The sequence below is a fragment of the Sander vitreus genome, chromosome 11, assembly GCF_031162955.1.
Source record: "Sander vitreus isolate 19-12246 chromosome 11, sanVit1, whole genome shotgun sequence".
NCBI lineage: Eukaryota > Metazoa > Chordata > Actinopteri > Perciformes > Percidae > Sander > Sander vitreus.
This window is the reverse complement of record NC_135865.1, coordinates 17,442,140-17,470,015: the sequence shown is the minus strand read 5'-3', so window position 1 is coordinate 17,470,015 and position 27,876 is coordinate 17,442,140. Positions and strand designations below refer to the sequence as shown.

The following is a 27,876-nucleotide window of genomic DNA, read 5'->3' as shown; positions in this document are numbered from 1 at the left end:
AAAGTAATTCTGTTTTTAGATCAACAGAGATCAACTGAAAAGAGCATTAATGATCATGAATTTGCATGTACCATTGCAAAATGAAATACAAATTAAAATTTGGTAATGGAATAGAACAAAAAGAATTTGAGAAGACTTTTTAAAAGTTTTAATCTTTTTAATGATGTTCACAAAAAATAACAGGAAAGTACTCAGTGTTCATGTGTAAAGTATTCATTAAATAAAGGTGAATCCAGCCAATGAAAAAATCATGTGTTACTTGATTGATCATGTCTTGTCCTGCGCAGTGATTTGTCTAGAGCTGTATATAGTGTATGCATTTCTCCAACATAATATATATTCTTACAATGTATAAACAAGATACCAATAAGGTTGTAATAATCTAAATGTTGAACCCCTAATATAACCAATACATCTTGAAAATAATCCCTATTATATAATATTAGATAATATACTTGAGAGGAGGGTCATATTCTTCTTCATAGAGGCCTTAATATAATCTATTCAAAACTTTAATAATTCATATACAGTAGTTGTATTTTTACTTTACATAATAAAATATTGTATACACAAGGCAAGTTTTTTTCACAGCAGTTCACATTGGTTGTTAAACCCATGTCTTTTATGTATGGCTTTAAAATCAATAATCAGGGCAAAAATAACAACAGTTTATTTGTTGAGCAGTGTTTTCAGTGAGTGAGTTAGTGCATTTATAATAGCAGACATGGAGGCAGAGTGATGTGTCAATGCATTCACACTTTGGTCACTGGGGGAGCTTCCCAAAGCTGCCTCAGCAGCTTTCAGCAAACACACATAGTTCATGACGACCGCGTCCACCTTGGCTACCACCTCACGCCGCTCTCTCTCGGTGCTCAGGCCTTCCACCAGTGACATGCAGGCCTGCGTTAGGCAGCAGAGTGTGTGGAAGCTGTGCGTCAGAGTGAGCAGTAACTCCTCTGGGCTGCTGTACTCTACACCCATCTGACTGCAGGCACGGCTCAGCACTTTCGCCTGCATGAAAAGCAGCTGGGAGGAGTTATCCATGTCAGCCTCGTTGACCTCTCGTCTTGCACCTCTGGACCAGTCGCCGACGCTGGAACGCAACACGCCAGCCATCTCTAAGGCATCCTTACGTGTAAGTGCGAACCCTGTATGAAGGCTGTAGGTTTTTCCCTTCATTGAATTTACACGAGCTAGCCTTGCTTCGAGGCTCATGTTATTCGTAGCTGCATTTATTTTACTCTGCTCAGCTTTACAGTCAGCTTTCAAGACTGTGTTTTTCTCGCGATTGAAAGAAACCGAGCTGACAGAGAACAGAGCATGTGAGTGCATCTCTTGGTCTTCATCATCACCATCAGTGTTTTTCTTTCTCCGCAGGAAGCAGTGACTGAACGGCCCATGGCACCTCCATGTACCTACATCCAGCCTTGGTGCTGTTGACTCTGGCAGCAACAGGGAGGCTCCTCTTAGCAGCCTTCTACCAGACGAATTAGTTGCGACAGAACCCTGGGACAAGCTCTTGGGCAAGGTTTTGGCAGAGAATATCCTCTGTACTTTGGGGTGATCTGGAGACGGGAAATTCTGACCACCACTCCTCCTTGTAAGTGTGGCTCTGGTCTTCTCTATCAGCGCTTCTAAACTCCTGGAACTTGGCATTATGGTACTCCAGCTTCTCCTGAGCATCCGATCCCTGCGTGGCTTCCTGATGCTGCTTGTTTTAGGGTCACATAAAGATCCGCTTGAGGGGAAAGCCAGGGCGTGTGGGTCGGGCTTGGGGCTGGCCTGTGTTAGCCCTCTGGACTCTGTGCTACTTCTTAATGATGATGGTGATGTGGTTGTGGTGGTGGTACTGGTCTCATTACAGAGAGCTAAAGATGACTCTTCCCCAACCTTCTTCAGCTGTGTGCAAGCTACACTAGGGGTAGTAGGAAAACAAAGAGAACTGTTAAGCATCTCCCTAACAGCACATATTCATCTTTAATAATAATAACACGTGTACTATGTTTACAGAAATTATGATATGCATCATACTTGTTAATTCCTAAAGGGTCAAATAGATGGAAAGAACAAAAGTGACATTTTTAGAAAACTCCTCAAATGAAGGCAGGGATATATTTTAATGTTTGTTGTTTAATTTAAAAGAGACTAAGAAAAATTAGAAAAATGTTTGTTTTTGTAATTTTTCGGGAACTGAGTGACGATATAAAATATATTCCTGCCCTTATTTGCCTGCAATGAGGGAAATGTCCCTGTTGTTCCTTTTATGCACTTACACAGAAAAAGAAAAGAGAGAGCACCCTCCATTTTAGTTTTACCTGTGGTTTCTTTTATCTTGGGCTTTCGGTGACTGCTATCTCGTGTAATCCCAAACCCAGGCTCAGCACTGGTAGCTGCGTGGATCTTCCTCAGCAGAGTGGGGTCTATGGGATGGCCAAACCTCCCCTGACTTGGGGGCCCATAATGTTTTTCCTCAGCAGTAACATAACTCAGCCCCTTGAGCGAGGACTCTGACAGTACATGCATGTTGTCTGTGGCACAAAGAGGAGAATCCATGGGGGTGACACAGCTGCTGCTGCCTGTGCTACAACCGGCGTCTATAGAGGAACACTGCGAGCTCTGGAGAGAATTAACGCCTTCACTCTGTATCGATGACATGCGCTTGCTCACGTGGTATTCATATAACCGTGTGACATGATGATCCAATGGTGGACTTTTAATTTGCTGCTGCTCATTGTCCTGTGAAGTGGCATCTCCTTCTGCAAGGGCAGGCCCTTTGGACGGAGACTGGAGATGAGCATTTAACTGTTGGCTTCTTTCATCTGAGTCCTGTTTCTCTTCCTTTACTGTCAACCTGTCTGCATGGAAAGCCTGTGAATCAGTCACACCATCTGGAGAGAGATTTTCTGCCATTTTGTTTTCGGGCACTCTCTGCTGCCATTTTTGATGCATGTCTTTAAAGTGAGTTCGCCCCAGATCAAGTTGATTCATGTAGTAGGAATCTCTCACAGTGAAAGCGTTATACTTCCCAACAAGATGAGGGGCCTCCTCTCTAGCTGAGTCGTGAGAAGTCGTGTGAGATCTGTCAGAGGATTCACAGGTAACTCCTTGCATTCTGCTCTCTGCCATCCTCTGTTTTCCTCTCTGCCTGCTCATTACTGAGCCCATGTGCATCTTAGTGAAGTATTCACTGACTGATTTTATTTCCATTGTCTCTGGCTCCATCTCACCGCCATCGGAGTGAAAAATCTGGGAGGAGGCAACGGCAGATGATTTAGCCTCCTCATCCTGATGCTCCTGGGTGTTGTACGGCATAGCTCCCGCACCACCATCACTAGGTGCAGCGACCTCTGTCTTTTCCTCGTTCACAGCGTGGTAACCTTCTGTCATGGCTACATGCATCCTCAGGTGGTTCTCTGAGTGTCTTTGAGCAGCGGCCAGCTCGGAGCTCTCTGTCATCTCAGAGGAATTTGTCTCGTTGCCAGAATCTGAGGACTCAGGACTAAATGCTCGTGATATTTCTACACCTGTGTACCACAGAAAGACAAACACTTAATTAACAACTTCATCTGAGGCACATGAGAAATATCACAGATTAAGGGATGAGTCAAATATGGTTAATGGTAATGCAGCATGTCTGGGGAGAAATGCGGAGTGAATGATTACTTTGGAATAACATAGACAATAATAAATATAAATCAATATATAATAAGCACTTAAAACTACAATCAAATTAAGGCATCTGTAAAGTATTGATAGAGAACAGTCAAATAATTACAATTAGCATGCTATGGGTGGCTGTTTTGATTTTTTCTATATTAGCAACAAAAATTTGACATTGTGCAGTGTGCAAATGTAAAAAACAAACAAAATGATCCACAAAACACCAACAACTCTTGACAAAAATAAATGGTACTGTAATGAACACAATTGTTTGAAGAAATACACAAATGGAAACAGAGGAAAAAATGGGCTTTATTGAAAAAATCAACAATGACAAATCAAAAGTGAATGGCTGGAACATGTGCGGTGTCAATGGATGAACGTTACAATAGTGTAAGGAGAACCTGTGCTACTCTCGGACTGTGCCGGACTCTGTTCCTCAGACGCAGCGAGGGCCTCGAGTGCCTGTAAGGTGGACACCACTGCATCGTTCAGAGGCTCGCCGTGGCCTTCTGCTCCGAGGGCGGGCACTGAATCTATAAGAGACACTGGGATATCATTGCAGGGCCCCTGGGCCCGAGTGCTGGCCCCCTGCTGCTGCTCCTCCTCGTCAGAGCTGTCCCTGAAGCCGGGAGGAGGAGCAGCGATGGCCAGGTTAAGAGAGTGCAGCAGTACGTCATTGTCCTCCTCATCATTACCGTCCGGTGGGGGAGGGAGGGAGGTCAAGTCAATGATGTCATCGCTGGACCCTGAGAGTGAGAGTAACATAGGCTTGTCAATGTCACTCATCACCATGTCCTCCTCACAGCTGATGTCATCTTCATCCTCCGCGTCATCTGTTGTGTCTGCGTAGCAGATATCGTGCAGCAGCGGCTCCTCGATGCATTCAGTAGGACCAAAGATTTTGGTGGAGTACTGATACCCGTCCCCATCTTCTATGGCATCCATCATCTTATAGTCATCCTCGAGACGCCTATACACATGGCTGTGATTGTCTAACATCTCTGGGCTCTCATCCATCAGTCTCTGGTAGCCCAGATTTTGGGGGTTTACACTGTCTAAGGGAGGATCTCCAAATATGAAGGAGACCTTTGCACTCCTGGAGGAGTCTTGGGGTTTGGGCCTGGGGACGTTGAGGTAAGTTTGGGAGCTAGGGATTCTGTAGCACTCTGCCCTCTCTGCCATGTGCATTGAGTGTTGGGGTTGGTGGATCTCAGTAATGTAGACTCGCTGGCCTTCAAATCTCCCATGCTGGAGGTATTCACACTCCTGGTCAGAATAATCTTGGTTGCATCTCTGGTTGTTTCTGTCTTCAAATCCTTTATGGGGTGTGCTGTATGTACACTCAATGGCCTGGTAGGTCTGCTTTACGCTTGCTGCATTGCCTGCAAAGAGGAACCAAAAGATGAAACAGGACTTGTTTAAACACAACACTTTCTGATGAGTCATCTTTTAATTGTTTCAGACTTACTTATTTCTGTGTTTTTGGCCACATTGAAGATGGAACGCCGAGAGTCCACCAGTAATCTGTAGTAGCCAGCAGTCAAACAGGCCAGATTCATTGCATCAACAGACTCCATTAAGAGAGTGATGGGCTGTGAAAGAGGCAGATAAGCAGATGACAATGAACGCAAAATAAATGGGAAAGTGGGGCTGTAGAATAACATTGTAATGGCCGCTAAACAGACTTGGTGTTGTTCAGGTGAAACCACAGAAAATATTCACAAAACCAGTCAGCACATGCTTTTATATTTTTTAAAGAAGAGGATTTGTTAACCTTCACGTCCAGAACATGTAGTTCCACTCTAACCCTGTTCTCATCTTCTGTATACATCTCAATACGATTGACATGACTGAAATCAGCCAGAAGTGCCACCAGGTTTGTTTTGGTATTAATCACATGGCTGATGCCGTATTTGGGCCCCACCAGCAATGTCACTTCTGTGTGCTTCTCGCCTTGCTGTGAAAAGGGGAAGAGAGAGGCAGCACATGTATCACTTTGTGCCACACACTGGCTGCATAAAAGGTGAAAAAGTGGGTTCGCTCACAATTAGTGTGGATTTAAAAACTCGTCCTCCATACAGCCTCAAATCGCTGAGATACTTCAGATAATGGACCTTTGCCTGCAAGGCAGTCAGCTGGAATGGGGGAGGAAACAAGACACATAGGATGAGATACAAGCTGAAATTACTGCAATGAGGTATTTACAGCAGAATGTATGTTCAAAAAAAGGAAAAAGGTTCAGCACTGTCTGTTCAAGCAACCACCCAGCACCATTATTTTGAAACTGAACACTCCACTAGGTGGTAGTAAAGAGTCTATTCAGACGTACTGAAAGGCAAAGAGAGAAATTGAGAGACTTACTGTAAAGATAGAGAGAGAGGAAGAGAGAAAAAGGGAAGAGGTAGCATACTCTACCTTTTTACCAGGGGGCACAAGGTTCTGGTTGGTTTTGAGGATGTGAGTGAGGGCTTTTTTGATGTTCTTCTCTTTCATGCTAGACAGAACTGCAGGAGGCAGGAACAACGCCAGACCCCACTCCTTCCTGCAGACACACAATTCATAAAGATTAGAGAACGCCGCTCAATCACTATGAAAAACAGTCAAGTCATCACTCTTGACCGCTGATCAATTGATTCACCCAGAGGTGAAGGTGAATTGATTAAGTGACAGGGTACAATCAGAATCATTAACTAACCAGCAGGAATGTATCTTCTGGCATTGCAGTAGTAAACAATACATTGTTTCATTGTATGAGAGCATTCTGGACTTAGTAACCAAAAACCAAAATGACTCTATATTTACATGGTGCGGTGTGAAATCCAATCTACTTACTCAATATACTTGAGGGAAACTTTCTGGGACTGCTTGGTATTGATGGTTAGAATATACATTTGCAGGGCAGCCAGATGAAGGGCCGTGTCGTATTTCAGCTCTGACCCAAATCTCTCCAATACCACATCATTACAGCTCTGGAGGAGCCGAGAAGGAGAGGACAGGAGGTTACACTTCAGTTACTCCTTATCATTAATTGCAAACTTTCACCATAAACTACGCTGTATGTGTTAAGTGTTATCTGCATATGGTGAGATTCACCTGAACATAGAGGTACTCAAATGCTACTGCGTCTCTCCTAAGCAGGTCCACGGGATCCTTTGGGACAAAAGTGATGCGAAAAAAGCACTTCATCTTGTTTGACCCTGGCCTCTGTGTCACCTAGAGCACAAGTCAGAAGATAACGAGGGACCCATTAGTCAAGTGTTTGCGTCTGCAACATATCTAGTAACAAGAGTTTACACGTTTTAAGATTTTTTTTTTTATAAGAACAGTGACGGTGCATTATATGCAACATTTGATGTTAACTTGAATCATGTATGTCAAGATTAATAAACAATTTTAACAGGGTTTCAAGGATTAGTTAGAGACTACTAGTTAAAGACAGGGGGAAACAGCTAGCCTATCTCTGTCCAAAGGTAAATAAATCCACGTACTAGCACATCTAAATCACTCACAACACAATCTCTTTCACAAAAAACAGGGACTATTTCAGAGATGTATTCGTCTTCTCTAATTCTTGGCAACCAAGTGAATAAGCATATTTCCCAAAATGTCAAACTATGCCTGCAGTTTTGCTCCTGTTGTACTACAGCATGAATACAAAAAAAAAAATACTTGGCTGAATACTGAAGACAAGGGTGGTATCCTCCCTCTGTTTTGTCATCAGGTCTATTATTTAACTGCCTCTCCTGTTTAGGAGCACCCATGAGAGCTATCTCACCTGAGTTAGCATCTCCTGCTCATGCAGGAGCATGAGTTTGCTGGCAGACCCCTCAGCTCTTTGTTCCAGCATCAGAGAGAAGTGCTCGATGCTCTTAATGGATAGCTTTTCTTGCAGGGTCAAAATGACATCCTTTCACACAGACAAAGTCATAGTTAATACATTATGAGAACCGTGCAGATGCAGCAGCCTGCTTGTGCTCAGCTCAATGCCAAGGCCATATTTAATTTTCACGGCTGAACACACGCAGAAACATGAACTGAACATACAATCAGTATTTCAACTGCAATAGAAAAAAAACAAATGTATGTGTATTGCTGACCAAGTTCTCCCTTCTGCACAGTTAATTTGCTTTAACATTTTGTTTGAATTATATTTTCAGTTCACAAGGTTCTGAAGGCTGTAGTGAAGATAGGAGTTTGCACTTTTATTATGTGCAGTGCAACTGTAAATAACATTTAACATTTAAACTGGACATCACTTCAGATTACACAACAGCATTTCACAGTGATGCAAGGTTCTTTCCGGCACCTACCTTAATGGATGTGTTGCTGTCAAATTTAAATGATTTAGTCTGCCCGTTCTCCAGGTACACCTTCAAAACATTTGGCATAAAGAGAAGGGAGTTGTCCTTCACCGTTTCCTGAGGATGGAATAGCAATCATTTGATCAACAAAGCTCACTTTTTCTATCTGGAAGATGTTTATATACTGTAGGTAAAGTACATGGGAGGAAGATTCGGAAATTAGAAGACCCCTATGGGAAAATTATTTCACATTCAAAAAAATCAAAAGTGAAGTAACTCTAGGGAAAATTAAAGGAATAGTTCCACATCTTGGGGAATACCCTTTCTTGCTGGAATACACTCTCATTTCCATCTGGTAATTATGAAGCTACAACCAGCAAACGGTTAGCTTAGCTTAGCACCACAACGAGTCCTTTTTACACATTTTTGAACGGTTTAAACAAATCACATATAACATGTTAGTTAATGAGCTTTAATTGTTGCTGGTCGGAAGATTTTTGTATTACTGTTGGACAGATCCAGGCAAGCTGTTTCCCCCTGCTTCCATTTTGTATGCTAAACTAAGCTCTCCTGACTGTAGCTTCATATTAAACAGATACAGATACTGTATGAGAGTGGTGTCTATTTTGGTATTTGGTGGTATATGTTTTCTTATCTAATTCTCAGCAAAAAAGGAAATTAGCATATTTCACAAAATGTCAAACTATTTCTTCAAACATGTACTGTATGTTTTCACATTTAATTTAATCTCCATGACACTTTTTGGATTTATGTATGATGCTGTCCTTTTAGCTCAGAGGATATGACTGCCTCGTAGTCTGCTTACTTTGTTGCTGCTCTCTAAAAAGTCTCTTGTCTGTGTGATACATCCAACAAATCAGGGAAGCCCTCTGTGAGTGTCCCCCTTTTTCTGTCAATCATACCCACGTGCTCACTATTTCATTCCAATGATGAAAACGTGTAAGAGGAGGAGGTGCATTTCTTGCTCATGCGTGTCTTCATTTTCCATTAGTGATTTCTGATATATTCACTCTGCACTATGCCCACTTTTAGAGTTCAAGTCTGCCTCTGTCGTCTCCTGTTCGGAACATTGATGTGTACAGAATGACTCAGTGTCCAGTGTGACTTACGGGGACCTGGCCATTGATGATGACCTCTTCAGCGAAGCGGACCTTAACAGGATTAGTCTTTAACTTGGCCTTTTTGGCTGCGCTGATGAATGCCGATTTGGGTGACTTTTGGAGGGAAAGAAGGAAAATAAAACTTTAAAGGACAATCAGTTTCTTTATGAGTCATGTATTTTTTTTCAGCTCCACACAATTCAAGGGCATGTTGCCTTCTTGAAACATGACAACCTCCCATTTCTCCACTCAGTGCTGATGCAATTAGAGAGGCTCTGTGTAAGGGCATGAGAGGGAGGACACCCTCACTGCCGGTGTGTCATTGAGGCTGCCTGGTAAACCGAAGCAATTACAGGCTGGATTATACGAGTTGCTTGGTCCTCTGAGTATTGTGGAATACTACACCCATGACTTTTTCCCCTGCAAATCAGATTTGCTTTCAAGATGTTAAGTGGCTGTTTTTTAAAGACTGTACACTTGTCATGATGAGCCTCCAAATAACAAACTGATGCATGCACAATGAACTGAAGAAGAAACAGCATTTATGTTGTTTTCTATGCGTACGTACTTTCGGAGGGAATTCAAGCATAATTCATTCATTTTCACTGACTTATTATGTTAACTGTAAACAAAGGCCAGATATATGCTCCTGGCACTGTGCGTTCACAACCATCTGGTGCCCTGTGACTCCAGTCATTTTTGATGTGGCAGGTTCATGAGGTCTTGCGAGGATCTGACGCTAAAACATGAGAAGACTTGGAAAGACTGCAGCAATTGGACTCCCTTTGAGTTAGCGGGGCTCTAACACTCAGCTAAGGCCTCACTGATACAGTGCCAGCACAAACATATGGCATGATTAATGATGCTTTCACAGAGTCAACAAAATAATCAGCTCCAAACACACAAACAGTCTATTGGAATGTACTTGATTTCATTCATAGGGAATGGAGAAACTTACTGGGCACGGCTGAATAACGCTCAACAATATGGACTCCTTGCAACTCCTGCAAGACACAAACATTTTTAAATAAAGAATTATTTTTCATAAAAGATTTAAACAAAATAAAATAATGTGGTTAAGAGAAATCTGAATTCATTTCAGTTTTCTTCCAGTTACTGTTATTTTTAGGACATCATGGTGGACGGTAGCACAAGGACCATTGTGTCCCAGAGATGCTCCTGGCAGCCTGTCTTGCCTCCATAGTGCAGAGTTTTACTGCAGAGACTGAGGCCATACAAGGCCACATGGGCCACAAAGGAAAGCACCTTTCCCTGTACTAATGTACTGTTGACAGGCTGCCACACAGCTCGTACGAGGACCAAGCGCTCACAGTCAGCCACTCAGCTGTGTCAGTGATATTCATTTAATGAAAAAACATCACCATGGTGAATGGAGCAGATGGCTACAACAATGTACCACATCTGCCCAGCCGAAATATTTGGTTTAAAAAAAAAAGAAGCTTATTCTGGATAGTTGAGGTATTGTGGCCATCTACAATATGTCCATAAACTGTAAGAGAGAAGTAGTTTGATTATTTACATTGTTCACAAAAGTGAACTACAGTGCTTATATAAAGTATTCACCTTCATTGGAAGTTTTCATGATTTATTGTTTTACAGCATTGACTCATAGGGGACTTAACGTGCCTTTTTGACACCCGTTTTCTAAGTTGCTTGGAATGGTCCTTTGTTGTCATGGTGTACTTTACAATGCTGATTCAGAAATTCCAGATACAGATGTATTTTGACTGCACATGTTTAACTTATTATAAAACTAATTGGCTGTGATATTGAGGATTTAGGTGTGTCCTATTTAAGCAGGTGAATACTGTATTTTATATTTATAATTAATTAGGGCCACTTTGTAGAAATACAGTACATTTTCACTTCAACATTACATGTAAGTCCCGTTTTCTGTTAATCAGTGTATAAAACAACAACATTAAATCTACTTTGATTTAACATTGTAAGACAATAAAACATGAAGACGTCCAAAAAGGGTCAATACTTTCTATAGGCACTATACAATTATCAACAACAGGTTCAACAGCAGGCAAATGACATCTCACCTTAATGTAGTGTCATACCTGACAAGGTCAATAACCCTTTCCCTGGGTGCTGAAGTGACTGGCTCATCATTAATCATGATGATCTCGTCTCCTGGGATCAGCTTGCCTTCTGATGGACCCCCTGTCAACAAACCAAACAAGAGTGAAGTGGTACTAGCTGTGCACAGTCATGCCATTTTTCTTGATTTCCTGTCTTGTGGCTCAAGGCTCTAATGAATGCTTACTCATTGAGCTCTGTTAAAATCAATGAATCATCCACGTAAACTACAGCCTGTGTGGGTTTTATACTCTCTCCTTTCTGGCTACTTTTTGGAGGATTTCGTCACTTTACCTGGCGTGACTGAGCGGACCACCACAGGTTTCTCACTGCCTGCCACGAATCCAAAGCCAAGCACTGGATCTCGTCTCATCTCCACCTTCCGGGGCGCTTGTGGCACAAACTTGTCCCCGTCCAGGCGAACCTCCTCCAGGGAGCTGCTCTGGGAGACGTGGCTGTAGGAAGAATAAAAAGGATGTTTCCTGCTTTCGTCATCACTACTGGTTGTATTTGTTACATTGTAAAGCACTGAAGCCACTGCTAGTGTATCAAGGAAAACAGAAATGTAAAATTTTCATAAATACTTCATATTATAAGAATTTAAAAATGTCATTGCTAATGTTTGTGTAATTGTATTGAAAATGTATTCGGTCATTACACCAAACGAGCGATAGATTTGATTTTGAATATTGGGTACATAAGAAAACATGTTGCGGAGAAGACAGAACAACTGGAATTAAATTGTCAGTATTCCTGAACCTAAATGTGCAATAGTTTGTAATGCTGCTGAAACAATTCGTTGATTAATCAATAAGTCAATTGACAGAAATAAATGATAAATTCAGCTACTATTTTGATAATTGACTAATTGATAAAGTCAAATGTTAGGCTTTGAGCTTGTTCACTGTGAGGACAGTCAGTCACGACATCACCCTGGGAACTTATGATGGGTATTTATGACAAGTTTCTGGGCAATAATGAAAATTTTAATTAGGGGTGGGGGGAATCAAATCCATACAGCATAATATCGCGATATTTTCCGTGGCAATAGTGTATCGATACACAGACGGCAAGTATCGATCTTTTATTATATATGTGCTGGCCAGTTTGTCTGCTTGACAATCCCATTTTGCAGCAATAAAATTGAAGTGAAATGAACAAACAGAAAAAGTTGACAAAGTTTCCTTTTGGGTACATAATCTCTGAGCTGCAGTTTGATTGTCTCTAGGGGGGATTTGTCTTAGTATATATAAGAAAAATCCCCCCTAAAGACAATCAAACTGCAGCTCAGACTGGAGAAAGCTGTTTGCATAAAGGGGACAGCAATTCATGTAACTGCTAACTGTATAGAAATAGTTGTTTACCTTTTTTACCTTTACTTAAATCCCAAATGTTTCAAGACAAGATGCAAGATATGGTTTTGAAATAAGGAACTAGTGCAATGCTGCAAAAATAGAACAAGTGGGTGCTCGTAACCAAGCTCCAATGTTTTTATTCTCACAGATATCCTCTGTGTGCTTTACCAAGGAGCAGTTGCAGTTTTCTGTAGTACTCACACTGTTATGCTTCAGAATAGGCTTTTGCCTTGCCACACTAATAAAGATGCAGGACAGGTATGATGTGGGTATGTCATGCTGTTAAAGCCTCCTGCCTGCCTGAGTTTGAGATTTGCTATCTTGAATCCTGCCATTAATTGCTGGCTGCAAACCAAGACTGTATGGTTTGTACCTTATTTGACCATTTCCTTCAGTCACCCTGATCAATGCACTTTACTTCGTCCTTGCAACATCATTATTATTCTCTCCTCTAGCTCAAAAGATGATGCACAAACTGCATGTAGCTTTCACATAATATGTGAGTTTTTACAGTGTTTCTCCACTTTCTCTGGCTGCAAAAGTAGCAGCAGCAGCTCCGTATGGTGCCAACAATGTTGGTTAATTTAAGCCGGGGGCAGACAGTGTGTGATTCACAGTTATCCTTGACACATGTACTATTCACCACTAAATACTAACAATTAATCTTTCATTGCACAAAGACACAGAGAGATCTGTCAATCGCAATCCCGATACTAGGAGAAAAAAAAAACTGATTCAACAAGATGTTCAAAGATAAGTGATTGTCAACTGAGATTTAGACTGAGATGAGGATTTAACAATTCCCTCCTAGAGCTAGAAACCAGAAATACATCATGAATATGTGATCTGTCATTAGGATGTGAACTGCAGCTGCTAAAAAGATAACGAAAGATGACAGGAAGTGGAAACATCAGTCCTGAAGTGAACATACTGTATATCATGCCTACATATCATGCCTAGAAGTGAACCCAATCTTTGTGATGCTCTCACATCCACCTTTACAGAGAACTAAGACTTGAAATCAAAGAGATAGTTTTACATCTATAAACCAAAAGCTCAGCCCTCAAAATAACTCTCATCCAAAAGAAAATAATGTAGGATCAATATTACAACCATGTGAACATTGACTTTATAGTCAATTCTTGTAAAAAGGGGCCTTTAATGTTTGGAGTGGGGTGAAGAGGTCTACATTACATAGCTATAGTTGGGAAGAGACTTTGCTGAGCTTTAAAAATCTGAATCTAAATCTTGTTATACAACTGATTTCTACAGTAACGATTCCCTAAATGAACCAAATGGTCTCCTCTTTTGGTTCCAGATTAATAAGCCACTTTCTTTTCAAGATGAACAAGAGCCTGGTGTCTAATAGGCTGATGTAAAAGGAGCTAGATTAATCTAAAGAAGGTATTTCAGCTGAAGATACAAATATTTTGAGGGCTGGTATGCTCTTTAAGTTGAAGGGATGTTGCTGTACCACAATAACAAATGGTAAGTAGCAAACAAATCTTCACGGAATAGGTTGTTTTAACTGTAAGAAATTTGTCTTTGTGTTATAAAAGAATCCAGCAGATGTTGTGTTAAATCTGACCCGCTGGCACACGGATGCTGGCAATCTCGTTTTTATGTTAATTAAACAAATACCTCAAAAGTAATGCGCTACTGATTCAATTTAGACCATAAAACACACAAGCTTAAATAATAAGTACTGTGTGAGTACTATGCAGAGGCCATAAACAATGTATTTGCAATTAAGATATTATCCTCTTTGTTTCAATTAAAAATGACATAGCCCTAAGTGTTCCATTGGTGGGTTTGGTAACACATCTGCATTAAGGTGTAATTAAGAGATAAAATCACACCTTCCTTCCCGCATACAAATGTTGAAGTGGAGTGCTGTGTTTGAGGCTGTTTCTTGGCAGATATATTTGACTTTAGACTGTTTATACATACTGTTTTTTTTTTTTGGACAACCCTTTCTTCAGAATCAGTCTTTTTTAAGAATTAAAATAGGAGACTAAGATAAAAAAAAATGAACAAACTACAATCCCACCTGTAAAAAACAAATAACAATGCACTTTGTCAACCGGCATTGTAATTCTGCAAGTCTTTGTGCTAACTTCTATTGTAAAAATCTGTAAAAAGGGCTTTTAAAAATGGCTGTCCAAGAAGCTAAAGGCTAAACCCATCAACCATTTAGCTAGATTCTTTCAAGTGTTTTAATCACTGGATCTACAATGTCACAACATGTAGGACATTTGCCACAATAACTGACTGTATCATCACATCAAAACGTCACAAAATGCTCACTCATTCTCACACCAACACACACATACATGCACACATTTTGCACACATTGTGCCTATATGAAAGGAAGGCATAAATAGTTCCATTTCAAAGTTGTTTAAAACCAATTTTGCACATCCATTGTAAAATTAATTGATTCATGTGTTAAATCAACACAGAAGCCTCTAATTGTGGCGGTGTGGTACAGTAGTAATATGGGCCGGCAGAAAGACTGGCAACGGTGTGTGCCAAGCCTGCGGTAAAAAGACTAAAAAGGTGGCGCTAATTGAAAATAATGAGCTGAGTGAGCCCCTGGGGTCATCGAAGGAATCACTCAATCTGTCATCTTAAAAATAAGAAAACATGTTTGCGTCAAATAAGTTCATATGAGTTCCCCTTGGCGGCCTATTTAACACATTTCCATGTGTAAAAATAACAATTAGCCCTGAAATGTGTTATTATATTACACAAAAGTGACAGGGGATGTGTTGTATAATTGAACAGGACTGCATGAAAATGTGAGGGTGGGAAATGCTATTGTATGTACAGACAGACTCAATAAATAAATAAATAAACAAATAAAGAAGTTTACTACCTTTATTATTTATGGCCCTGTTTAATATTCCCATATTACTGCCTTTGACTTGACTATATGATATGTTTCTCACATCATGTCAGTATGATATTAAAGGGATACAGAGGCTACCCGGTTAATAATGGAGAGTAGGCAAATATTTATAACACACCCACATCAGTATTTCCACACCCAGCATGCATAAATGCATTATTAATTGGTGCATTTACTAATCCTTTTTACAAATTGTTTTTTAGTTGTTTAAATGTAACAGACATTTAAACAATCAAAGTGTTTTCCAAATGTATCAGTTCAGTATCTGTTTGAGATACAGGTTGCTGGTCTACCTGCAGGGCACGGCTGTGTTTATCTTTTCTCTGTTTCCACCCCGATTTCTTTAAATATAATATAGTTGATTCTAATGCCTCTTAACATGACACATTTTGTCCTCACCCTTGTCACCCCAACATTAAAGCAGGGAATTTGTTTTGTCATTATACGACAACTCATAACAACAATTACCGCATAGTGAACTCTATCACTTTACATTTCTGAAGGTCCCTCGAAAACACATTTGGTTTGGATTTATATGTCAGTTTTATCTCTCAAATGACAAACTCAACAGATTGTGCACAAATCTAAACCATATGGACCTGTGCATTCAGGAAGAGTACGGTCACCTCCCCTGCACGGCCACCTGCTAAACATGGCTGGATTCCCATTGTGCAGACAGCCATGCATCTAATGGTCCCTAATCATACTCATTAGCTGCTAGTGTAGCTCCACAACACTTTATACAGCAATCAGAAACCACAATGTGAGCTCTACAGTTAACACAATAAACAAAAATGAGTAGCATGAAATCCTGGCCTCACTGTACAAGGACTATTTTTATTCTTGCTTTCTTAAAGCATATTTTGGACGGATTCTGGAGTAAGCTCATTACCAAAAGCAATATCCTGTTACTCTTGTTCTGAAAGGCCGCTTTGACATGGCTCACAACTTGTTGGTTCTGTTATTTTTGCCCTGCCTGGAACACCACCTTTTAATTAAGAAATCTCAGCCAGATTTTATTAGCATATGTTTTGCTGTGTCATTCCTCCTTTTAGGGGACTAGCTGCTGTCTATTTTCTAAACATCCCAAATGGAAATTTGGGATGTTTAGATGGGCTTAATGATGGGCTTAATGAAGTCAGTTTAAGTACTGATGGAACTACTGTTCATTTTACTTTGACATCTTTGTGTACTGTGAAAGGAAATCGCCATCCTGCCATCTCATGATCAGTCTTTACAAAGAAGAAGTCTCTTTATCTACTCTATTGATCAATCCTCCAGACTAAAGTCACAGCAGTCTCCAAACTACATTACATCTATGTTAACTCCGATGTGTTTCAGTGTAAATATTAAATAGCGACTGCTTTATTCATGTGCTCTCCTGTCACGCAGATTAGACATGTGTTCACTGAGATATACAACAATTTAGTATCAGCCCCCTAGAGACAAACTCAGATGTCCATGGACAGCCACAGAAACAGACATTTGATTATTCATGAGCCTTCTTTAAATTTAGAAAGATAAAGCTGGAGCCAAAACAGCCTCCATGATCTGCCTCATCCAGACCCACTCTCTGCATCCAGCACTGCTCCTGCTTCTTGCTCCTTATATAACTCCTCTGACATCACACTTCTTGTGCTATAACCCATGTGTGACAAGTGCTCACCTCCTATTCCGTCTACCATGCAAATACACCAATGTTTTCACATTAGATAGATGCATCTAGGACTCAAAGTAAGCTACTGTTCATGTTGTTGCATTATAATAAATGTAAAAAGGAGAAGAAGTGACAATCTTGTGAACAAATGAAAGGAGCAAACATTTCAGACAGTCAGAATCTAGTGTGCACAGGGAAAGGAAATCACAGCCAAATCAACAGAAAAAGCAAAACACTCACTTGTTACATTAGAGCATGTGCACACAAACAAAGATCCAGTGCAGAGTTTCTTTTTACCTGCCAGTACAGATATCCAAAAGTGCCAATTATGAAGGATCAATCACGCTGATGACACAACAACCCAGCATCCTCTAGGGAACATGCAGACTCTCAGATCAAAACAAATCCCTGCACAGGTGATTTTTGCAGCGTACACACACTGAAAAGACCTCTTCTGAATTTGGGAGACTGCATGTGGAGTGTTGTGGGTGTGTGTGAGAGAGAGAGAGAGAGAGAGAGAGAGAGAGAGAGAGAGAGAGAGAGAGAGAGAGTAGGCAGTGGCAGAGTGTGCGCAGCAGTGGAGGGAACAGAGAATCAGTATTCTGAACGCACAGATGGAGACAGTGTGGAGGCAGTGACGTGGCCAGAATAATCACAGGTTGGCAAAGCGTCTGAAACATCTGGGACAGAGAAAGCTCCCACTCTGTTTCTTTAAACACAGGGCACTTACTTGATGTAGCAGTCACGCCCCTCTCTATTGCTGCCCATGTCCCATCCATTGGGGGGTCCCTGTGAAGCACTCCAGGTCCCTGAAGGGGGCGGCCGGCCTAATGATTTGGTCCTGTGGCTGCAGAGGAAGAAAGGGATGAGAAATTAAGCATAGATCATAGATCATAATGTGCTGTTTCATTACAACCTACTTGCATAACACCTGTAACATCAAGCCTGGAGGTTATATGCTAAATCAGTTAATCTAACTAATTTCAAAATAATAGTTTTCATAGAGATATTTAAATCATAATGAGTCGTGGCCTGGTATGAAGCAATTCAACGCAAGTGATAAGATAATTGATTCAAGCGTGATAAACAATGTTTCATAGCCACAGTTCACTCAGTGAATCTAAATCAAATTAATTACGTAAGCTAGTCACACAGGCGGAGTTGTCATGCCTCACTCTTGTGCTTTGAGAGGCATGAAATTGGTTTTATTTCTAGATGTCAGCACATTCTTTATAAAAGAAGCCTAGAGGATTTTTTTCTTCTAAAAGTGGTTATTTGATTGCTCAATGCCAAGACAATTAGATACAGTTTATCAGAGAATAGAATCAGCTATAACCATCAAAACAAAACAATTAATTGCAGTCTATTGTATGAAAGTATCAAAACCGAGATTAAATACGTTTTTTCTGATTCTACCAACAAAACCCACTGCTTCGAAACCTTTTCCCTGTGCTACAAGTTGGCAGAGTGAAGGTATTCAGAAGAACTGTAATAGGTTAAAATGTTTTAATGTGTCTTTTTGTCTGCAACCCCCCTCCTTGTCTTCCCTTTATCTCTGTCTTTGTGTCTGCACACTGGTGATGCTATGAAAGCAGTGGCAGTAAGTTATGTCACTTCAAAGGCTTGTCTGCCGTGTAACAGGGCTCTTCGCATTCATTATTCAAAGCTCCTCTTTCTTTCCCTCTAAAATGTTTTCCCAGTTACTGTACAGATGATAATAAATGATGTGCAGGGTGCTGGGAGCTGCATGAGAGTGTTAGGGTGTGCCCATGAACACAACTGTCTGTATGGGCACACGTGTCCATTGCATGAGGTATGAATAAAATATTCCCAACATATCAACACTATGTATAAGCTGAGAGAAACGTTACAAAATGTTCTGAAGCCATTCAGTGCAAGAGTTAGGCACAACATAATGTCACAATGGAGTGTATTCTATGGTCACTTCAACTGCTACTGAATGCATTAATCATAACTAATTCATAAAAGAACATGTACTGTAGCTGAACATTGTGTTTTTATTTTAAGCACTACATATGAATTTGGGCTCTAAACACAGGAAGCAATCTTTCATTCTTACCCAATACAGTGGTGTGTTTGGGGGGGTTTTGTGTTTCCACAAGGAAATGGATTTATTTGATATACAGTACATTATCTGAGAGCAGGCCTCCGTGGTGTTAATTTAGAAAACTTTTCCTGCAGCTCAAATACTGTGTGTGGACACAACTGCATACTGTCTGACACTTGGAGCCATATTCACCTCATTGATGAATCCAACTTGTAGCCTCCATTTCAGTCTCTGGGATAAAGCTAAAGCTGTTTCATGTTGCAGATTTATACATTTTAGTCAACAGATGTAATGTATAAAAGGTCAAAAGGTTGTAGCATTATGAATCTGATTCTATAATGAAAGTATTTCTGCAGGATTACACCTGTGGCAATGACATTTCTCCAAAGGTCTACGATATAATGAAGCATGTTGTACTTACAGTTTCAGACGCTGTGCCTTGAGAATATGTTTCTAAGCTGAAAATTTCCACAAAATCCATTTTTCTGTCCCTCAGCCACAGTGTGTCTGTATTAACGGCAGAGTCATAGATACAGTGATCTTTGATTTCCTTTGTCTGCAAGTGGGAGGTGCATTATGCCGTGGAGTCGCAGTACTCCAGCTTACAGAGAGGCTGAAAAGGTTCACCCTCTGGTGGACAGTGAAACTGATCTTACTCAGCTAGCATCAATAAATGATGCCTGCATAGTCACATCGGACTAAGTAATCGAGCGCCAAGTGGGCAAGCCATGCTGCACAATTCATGATCAGTTACCCAAGAGTCAGAGGGAGGACAGTTAGAACAAGAAGTTGGAAGCAAATGTACTTTCTCTCAGGACAAATTGCACTAAAATAGCAAAATGCACAGCAACTTTTTTTACATTTGAATTTGGCTTACTTTACTAATAAGTAGCAATCGAAACATTATCTTTAACAGTCCTTAACAACAAAAGGAAAAGGAAAAATGACTGAAAGTGCATTGCAACTACATGAAAGTCTAAGCCTCTGTTACCACAGCAACTAACATCAAGGTTGTATGATCTAAATTGGAAGACTACAACACAATAGTATTCAAAGACTTCATTGTGTGCATCTATCTTGATATCTTTGTGAAGAGGAACAGTGGCAGAAGAGTCTGTCATCCAACTTTATCAGTTACTTTATCAGCAACTATCATTTGGAAGATATGAATTTAATTGTACTGTCTGCAAGACGGGGAAAAGATCACTTTTCAGTCCTTCATAAAAATTGCATGAACAATGTGATCATTGCTTTATCACAGTAGTTCACTTTCGCTTTCATCTCTGAATAAAAGCTAGTTGCGAAGAAGCATTCTGCTGTGTTATGAAGGCTGAAATCCTGTTAATGTAGGGAGTAACTATGCATTATAGACAAGCCACAGCTAAGAAGAGCACATTCCAACACAGACACTCAAGTTAGTTTGAATAATTTACATCGACAATCTCCATGAGGGTTGGCTATATGAAACCACCCTCTGGTGCCACAGGCCTGCAATTACGCATATTGAAAATTAAACAAATGTAATTTTTCGTGAGCTATTCAGGAAGTTATTTCCTCTGAGGAGAGTTTGCGTCAATGACTCCTATTTGCACGTGGTAACATTTTTACTGACATTTACATGCTCATTGCCAGAGGACCAAACTCTGCACTCTTTATTGGTTCTTAAGGGCTTTCCATGCACTGGGCGAGAGACAGGGAAATATCCCGGACATGTTCAGAGAGCCATATTAATTTTAATTTTCCTTTACATATGCCATCATCACTCAAACATCACATTATTCTCTTCCAGTGCAGCCAATTTGGTGTGTGTGTGATTGATTATAGGGATCCAGTCTCATAGGATCTAATGTATTAACAAGCTATTTACTTTTGTTTGAGCAACATTCAGCACAGCTTCTGCTGCATAAATACACACACACACACACACACACACACACACACACACACACACACACACACACACACACACACACACACACACACACACACACACACACTTAATACACCCACACTGTCACAACACAGACATTTGAAGATAGATTAATTAAAATCTTGATTAATTTCTTGAATCCATTACATGTTTGTGGATCTGAAATCAGTGATCATCTTTGTGCCTGTTTACGTTATGACCAACAAGTCCTCCAAACCGTTGTTATATCTGAACCATAGAACCAGGGGCAATTCTAAGATCTGACCTTTAGGGGGGAATGTGACACAGATACGGTGCCTTGCAAAAGTGTTAACCCCCCCCTCCCTAAACTTTACACTTTATAAGTCACAGTAATAACGACTAATTTGACACAATGTTCTAACATTCTGCAATTTTAGTTGCTTACGTTTCAACTTGGGTTCTAATCTGCGCCATGGAATTACTAACTTCTTCTCTGGGGACTACAAACATTAAACTTCACAACCATCTCCTGCTCTCCCTCTGAAAGTTTAGATAGAGACTCAGCCAAAGGCGGGAATTTGGCACAATCACCTCCGATTGGCCATACGTTTCTGTTAATGGTAATTGTTTGTCCTTTGTCACTAACAGACAAATTCACAAACTCTCACTTGAAGCACTAAAATGTATTTAAAAAAAATTGTTTACAGTGGTGCTCATACGTTTATGAACCCATGCTAAAGTTGACTAAAAAGAGGAATAAAAAAATCATCTTTTGGAAATTTATCTTAATGCCTTGATTAAAAAATTAGGAAAATTCCAACCTTTAAGGACACCAATTTTCTTTGTGAATGAATAATGTATCCTAAATAAATAAATGTTCTTCCTTAAAATACAGGGGGCATAAGTAAGTACCATACCTAGAGATTGGCATGGTTTTATTTCAGTTAGCCTAATAGCTAGTTTGATTTGCACTGAGAGATTATTTTATGGAAAGTACCCCAATCTCTAGGTATGGTGAAGGGTATGTGATGATGTGGGGCTATTTTAATTCCAAACGCCAGGGGAACTTTATCAGGATGCATAGTATGCCCCTGTATTTTAAGGAAGAACATTTATTTATTTACGATACATTATTCATTCCCAAAGAAAATTGGTGTCCTTAAAGGTTGGATTTTTCCTAATTTTTTAATCAAGGCATTAAGATCAATTTCCAAAAGGTGATTTTTTTATTCCTCTTTTTAGTCAACTTTAGCATGGGTTCATAAACTTATGAGCACCACTGTATAATTATAATTTTTAGGGGGGCTGAGTTGAAATTTAGGGGGGCTTGAGCCCCCCTAAAGAGGGTCTAAAATCGCCCATGCATAGAACATAACAGTCGCGGTTTCAAACAACTCGTAAACGTTGTGAAACGGTCACAGTTTGGTTATGTTTAAGCACCAAAACTACTTGGTTAAGTTTAGAAAAAAGATTGTGGTTGGGCTTAAATCATCTGTTCTGTTACTTAACTTCCGGTTACCCACGTGACGCAGAACGTCGCATATTTATGTTTGTTCTGTAATGTAAAAAAAAAAAAAAACGTGTTATACATTTTTACCTTATTTCCTAAATTGCTACCGTAACAATTACAGGAGGCCACTAGAGGGAGAAGCCACTATAAATGTAAATATGAGTCGTAATTGGTGCTTAAACAAACAACTTATGGGAACGTTTTTCGGGGGAGGACAATCTCATTATTACCAATCACTGAACACACACCAAAATCTTCACAAAGTACAATAAAAACTATTGTTCAGTCTCCTTGGGTGACAGGCAGTGAAGTTTTTCAAGTATGACTTCAGATAAAGGGCTAGGAGGCTATGACGCTGCTCTGTCTGTGCTCTTGCGTTAAACAGAGACATTTATACAGAGCTAGACCACTAATGTGATTCTGTTTGGATATAAAATCTGTGAAGAGACAGCAGAGGAGGCTGGGCAGCGGTGCAGAGCAGAGAAGTGGCTCAGACAGAGAAGAACCTCTCTGATTAAAGGCCTTATTCTTCTACTCCTTTTTAGACTGCCGCCATCCTGTTGAGAGCACATACACACTGGCTTTTGTTTCAGAAAACATCTGCCCTCTGCTTGACTTCTCCAGCCACCACCTTGGCTCTAATCCTTTGATCAATATGGCAGCACAATCAAACATGGTCTAATCTGCTATTTATATTGTGCCCTGCTAATACATGCTTAGCTGTTATGAAATTCAAAAAGTTGTTATACAAAATTGTTCAATTTCATTCTACTTTTCTCACCCATTCTGTGACTTACACATCACTGTTGTTTGTCCACTTTACATTGTGTTTATATGACATCAGAGAAGGAATGCTTTGTTTTCCTTATATGCAAGAATCAATTTTCACAACCAATTCTGAGCCTGGATGACTTGAATTAGTATAACACTCACTTGAGAATTTTAGAGCCTATTTTCCCCATTATTCCAACTGAATATTGTATTTCTGTGTTTGTCTTTGGAAGCACTGATATTGTTGCCATGGGCAACTGCACTATCCTCAGCAGCTCTCTGGTGCCTCTATATAGAAAGGTTTCTGCTTAGTTAATCTCTTCTGGGTGGGAATAAAACAGCAACTGGGAAACAGGCCACCCACCATTATACTCTTGCTATTTTACAGTGAATAACCTCACAGTCCCCCTGAATCTAGTTAACCTGTTAGACAGCACATATATATATATATATACACGGAGAATACACGGTATAAAAATAAATAAAACTTGCGTGCAAATTAATTAATGTAATGTGGAACTAATGTAATGCAGAACTACTGTTGGATACGCAGATTCTAAGGACACCTAATCTGTAGCCCCGCCTTAGCTCTGAAGCTAGCCGAGCTCTCCGCCTACATGCAGTTTTTTGCAGGTCGACATTCCAGTGAGTGAGTCAGAGATAGCAGCAGTAAAGGATGAGTATGGCGAGGGGTGGCGACCCACAAGAGTTAGAGGACCCGCTGGCCTCTTTAAGATCGCAAGTTTGGGAAAACTTCGAGACTGTATGGATGAAGCCTGGAGCCTCCCGTGTCATGCCCTCCCGCCTGGTGCCATCCCAGCCTGGAAAACTTCGGTCTTCGGGTCAGTTACAGTAGTACAGGCGAGAGAGTGGTGGATAAGACGAGGACTGTGTGTCAGTGTTGTTCAGCAGTTGTTGGGTATGTGAGTGGAAATACATCTAACATGCTAATGCATATCCGACGCCATCACCCAGCTGTACCAATCGCTGGAACGAGACAAAAGAAAACTGTCCAACTTCTCCTCCCTACAGTGCTTAACCAGCCTTTAAATACAAATACAAATAGGGCTTCAAGTATTTGCTGCATGTGCTCGAACCTCGTTACAACATGCCATCCCGTCCACATATTTGTTGTTGTTATTATTGTTTATATATGTAATTTGTACTTTCATAAATAAGAGATGCTGTTCCAGTTTTATAGCTGATTGTCTTATTTTGTTTACAAGTTACAGATGGAGTCTGGAGATGATGTGGGGTACTCTTTGTTTACTGTTTACATCTTACTTTACACAGTAAAGGCTGTTGCAGCTAGCTCAGGGGATAGACTGTATGACACTAGGTGGTACAGCCTGAGACATGCACAATAAAAAAAAAAATTTGCCTTCTGCATTTTTGTTATGCTTTTCCCTCCATTGTATTGAACCGAACCGAACCGTGATGTCTGAACCGACGTATGAACCAAACCGTAACTTTTCATTATTACTCTGCATTTTCCCCAGGGCTCCGCAGTACTCAAACATCAAGCAAAACATCAAGCAAATATAGTGATGAACTTACCCTGTAGGCACTGAACTAGACTTGTATACTCATTCACCTCATTGTGTTACTCGCTGCTTTTATGCTAAAAGCTCTAAAGGACAGAGCTAAATAAATGGTTGCCTGAGACCTCGTCCACCAGCCAGCTGGCTCCCATTTCTGACCGTGCACCATTTCTGATCTACTCTTCCCTGAGAGCTTCTGATGTGAACAGCTAAGAATGACAGCTCTTTTGGTCTTTGTGTACTCTGATGAACATTTAGGCTAATCAATTTATGTCCAGACCAGTGATTTCTTGTGCAAAAGGTTTGCAGTCAAAACATGTCAAACAATGGAGGGCATAATAGATTTTTTTTATAGGAAAACACAGCCAGGAATGAAGTCATGCAGTTCAACTAAATAAGCTGTAAATGTTCTTCTATATTATTCATGTTCTCGCCAACGCCATGCAGTAGTTGGAGTTGGAGTACAGAAAGAGTAGCTGCCATAGACTAACCTTACCTTTGTTGGATACAGACAGGCTGAAGTTGTAGCTAGTAGTACAAATGGATCCTAAAACTACAGTCCATACACTGCTCCTTGCAGACCATTGGGTTTGCAGTGACCATTTTGACCGGGATGACTACTGCCAGCCAAAGAGGACAAAAAACCCTATACCAAAGCAGATTTCCTTAAAGAAAATTGCTGTTCAAAGATTATGGAGCTGCAGACAGAGCAGAGGAAATGTTATTAGCTAAAGTTACTGTGTTGAATTTGACTTCAGTAGACATGAAAGCATGGCAGGATAATGGCAATGTATTTGCAATCTGAGCCTGCCAGTGGCAAAAACAGCACTTGCAGTGTGACGTACATCAACGGTAGTCACTCAGACACAAAAACATTGAAAAATTGGGTCTAGGTTGAAAATACCTAAATTCCCCTTTAAGCCAAAGTTCTGCATGAAAAGATCAAAATAGAGCAGCTTTAACAACTTTGGTCAAATGGCTCAAACTTGATTTTTGAGATACAAGACAGAGGGTTGAGTTAGTCATCTTTCAACAAAGGAACATCAAACGTGAAAATATTTGCTAGATTTAAACACAACAAAGAATAAGGAAAATGAAAGCAAGAGCATGCTTTTGTTTCTGACAGCAGACACGTCTGGGGGCGTTGCGAGGCAGAAGGAAGAGACAATGAGAGAAAACGTTCCCTTTCTTGTACACCTCTAAATACATACAGTGGGTTTCTCTGTAGCCTTAGCTAAACAGCATCCTGCTGACTTAAATTCTTGCTGGCAGCTGAGAGGGAGAAAACAAAACAAAAAACCGCCAGTGTAACAGTGGTAACTCATAATCAGGGATAGCATTGTGTGGCATTATTAACAGTGACAGGATGCAGTGACGTTGGTGGTCCATGGGGAGCCGCATCAGAAATGCTGCTGTAGAGGGATACTAACTGGAAAACAACAGTCCTATCATCTGATGGAAAATGCCTGCAGGAATGTTAAAAAAAGGAAGATGTGATTTGCATAGAACAGAAAAGAACTAAATACTGAGGTTAAATATTATGCCTCAATGCTTCAGTAAATTGCTGTAATTTGTCTTTCAGTCTGTTCAAAAAAACTAATGAAATGAATGCAGTCTGTTGATGACTCACAAGTGAAATGACATGCACTCAGTGTGCATTCTTGTGACACATACAGTATCTGATTTAACCATTCCCGTTTATGATCTGCGGTTCCCACCACCACTGGTCTGTAGTGTTTCTGATGGAGCCAAATCCCCAAGGAGGATTACTGTCCACTGGGGCAGATCAACTCAATCTAGCAGACCCATGGGTGCATAAGGTGAGGTGTCTGCCCTAGCAATGAAATACTCAAGACTGTTACGTGTACTTCACATACCACATACTTGCCATCACTTAAAAAAACTAAAAAACAAACATCCCTATTTTCAGTTCTTTCCTACACTAAAATTTGCCAAATAAAGAAAATAAGAATGTAAACTATAATGTGGTGGGGGGGGTTTTCTTACTATTTTATTGTTTTTATTGTAAAGCATCAAGCTTTCAACTTCTCTACGTCATCTATAAGTGCTCATCTTCCTGTTCTGGCCATAGCAAACTTGACCACTCATATTAAATGACCGCAGATATTTAATGACTCTACTGACCAAAGACAGATCACACTCAATTGCATAGAATATATATTTACATTATACCACCAAAATATGATGTTTGAAAATGACTGACATCTCCATACTGTGAATTGGCAATCATTACCGGTGGCCCTTTAACTGAAGGGATTTAAATCTGAAACAAATGCAGTTTATCTTCGTAGTGTTTCAGAACATATATGGTTTCATGACACCACAGTAAGCAACACACCATGACTACTGTCTGCAGTATAAGAAATGTATGAACTTAGATGCGCGAACCGCATCAGCTTCTGCATCCTTCCCCACTCCCATCTACCTCACTTGCTCATTCATTTCACATCATACATGACTGCACAACTTGCTCTCTTGAGCAATCAATAACTCAGCATTTTTAATCAGCTCCCCATTCCTGTGTCACTCTATAAATCGTGCCTGTATGAACATACAAAACACCACCTACTAGAAAACGAACAGCCACATACAGAGACGGGCAAATACAAACAGCATCCATCGGACTCACCCTGACAGCTTTGGCATCTTCACAAAGCTGAACACATCCATGTGTCAAAAAAAAAGTGGAGCTTCCACAAGTCAGGTGGAGAGATTAGTCCTGTTGTCTGGGCTTCTGCATGGCTGAGTGATTGCTGTGTCCTCGCCTCAGCAGCGCAAATCCACAGCCCATGGAGAAGGATCTGGCAGAGCAGCTTCCCCCGGTTACATCCTTCAAAGCATGCCTCTGTTAGCTGCGTTAAGCCACCTTCATTTAATTTCCATCGCGGTGGAATGATATGCGGGAGCCGCACAGTAACAACAGCTTTGGAGAGAGGCAGAGAGAGCCAGAGCCAGGAGCG

General features: G+C 40.5%; 1 protein-coding gene across 1 annotated transcript; it reads right to left on the bottom strand.

Annotated features, from left to right (window-relative positions):
- Positions 1-202: 202 nt before the first annotated feature.
- On the bottom strand, positions 203-27,876 carry LOC144525298 (FERM and PDZ domain-containing protein 4-like). The gene is made up of 17 exons (XM_078261988.1): positions 27,546-27,876; positions 17,845-17,961; positions 11,486-11,646; positions 11,173-11,275; positions 10,044-10,089; positions 9,095-9,199; positions 7,974-8,081; positions 7,439-7,570; positions 6,757-6,876; positions 6,496-6,632; positions 6,079-6,205; positions 5,709-5,798; positions 5,438-5,620; positions 5,132-5,255; positions 4,065-5,045; positions 2,316-3,524; positions 203-1,910 (listed from the first exon to the last, which is right to left on the bottom strand). The coding sequence occupies exons 1-17, from the start codon at positions 27,584-27,586 to the stop codon at positions 670-672; spliced, it is 5,025 nt and encodes a 1,674-aa protein (XP_078118114.1). The 5' UTR covers positions 27,587-27,876; the 3' UTR covers positions 203-669.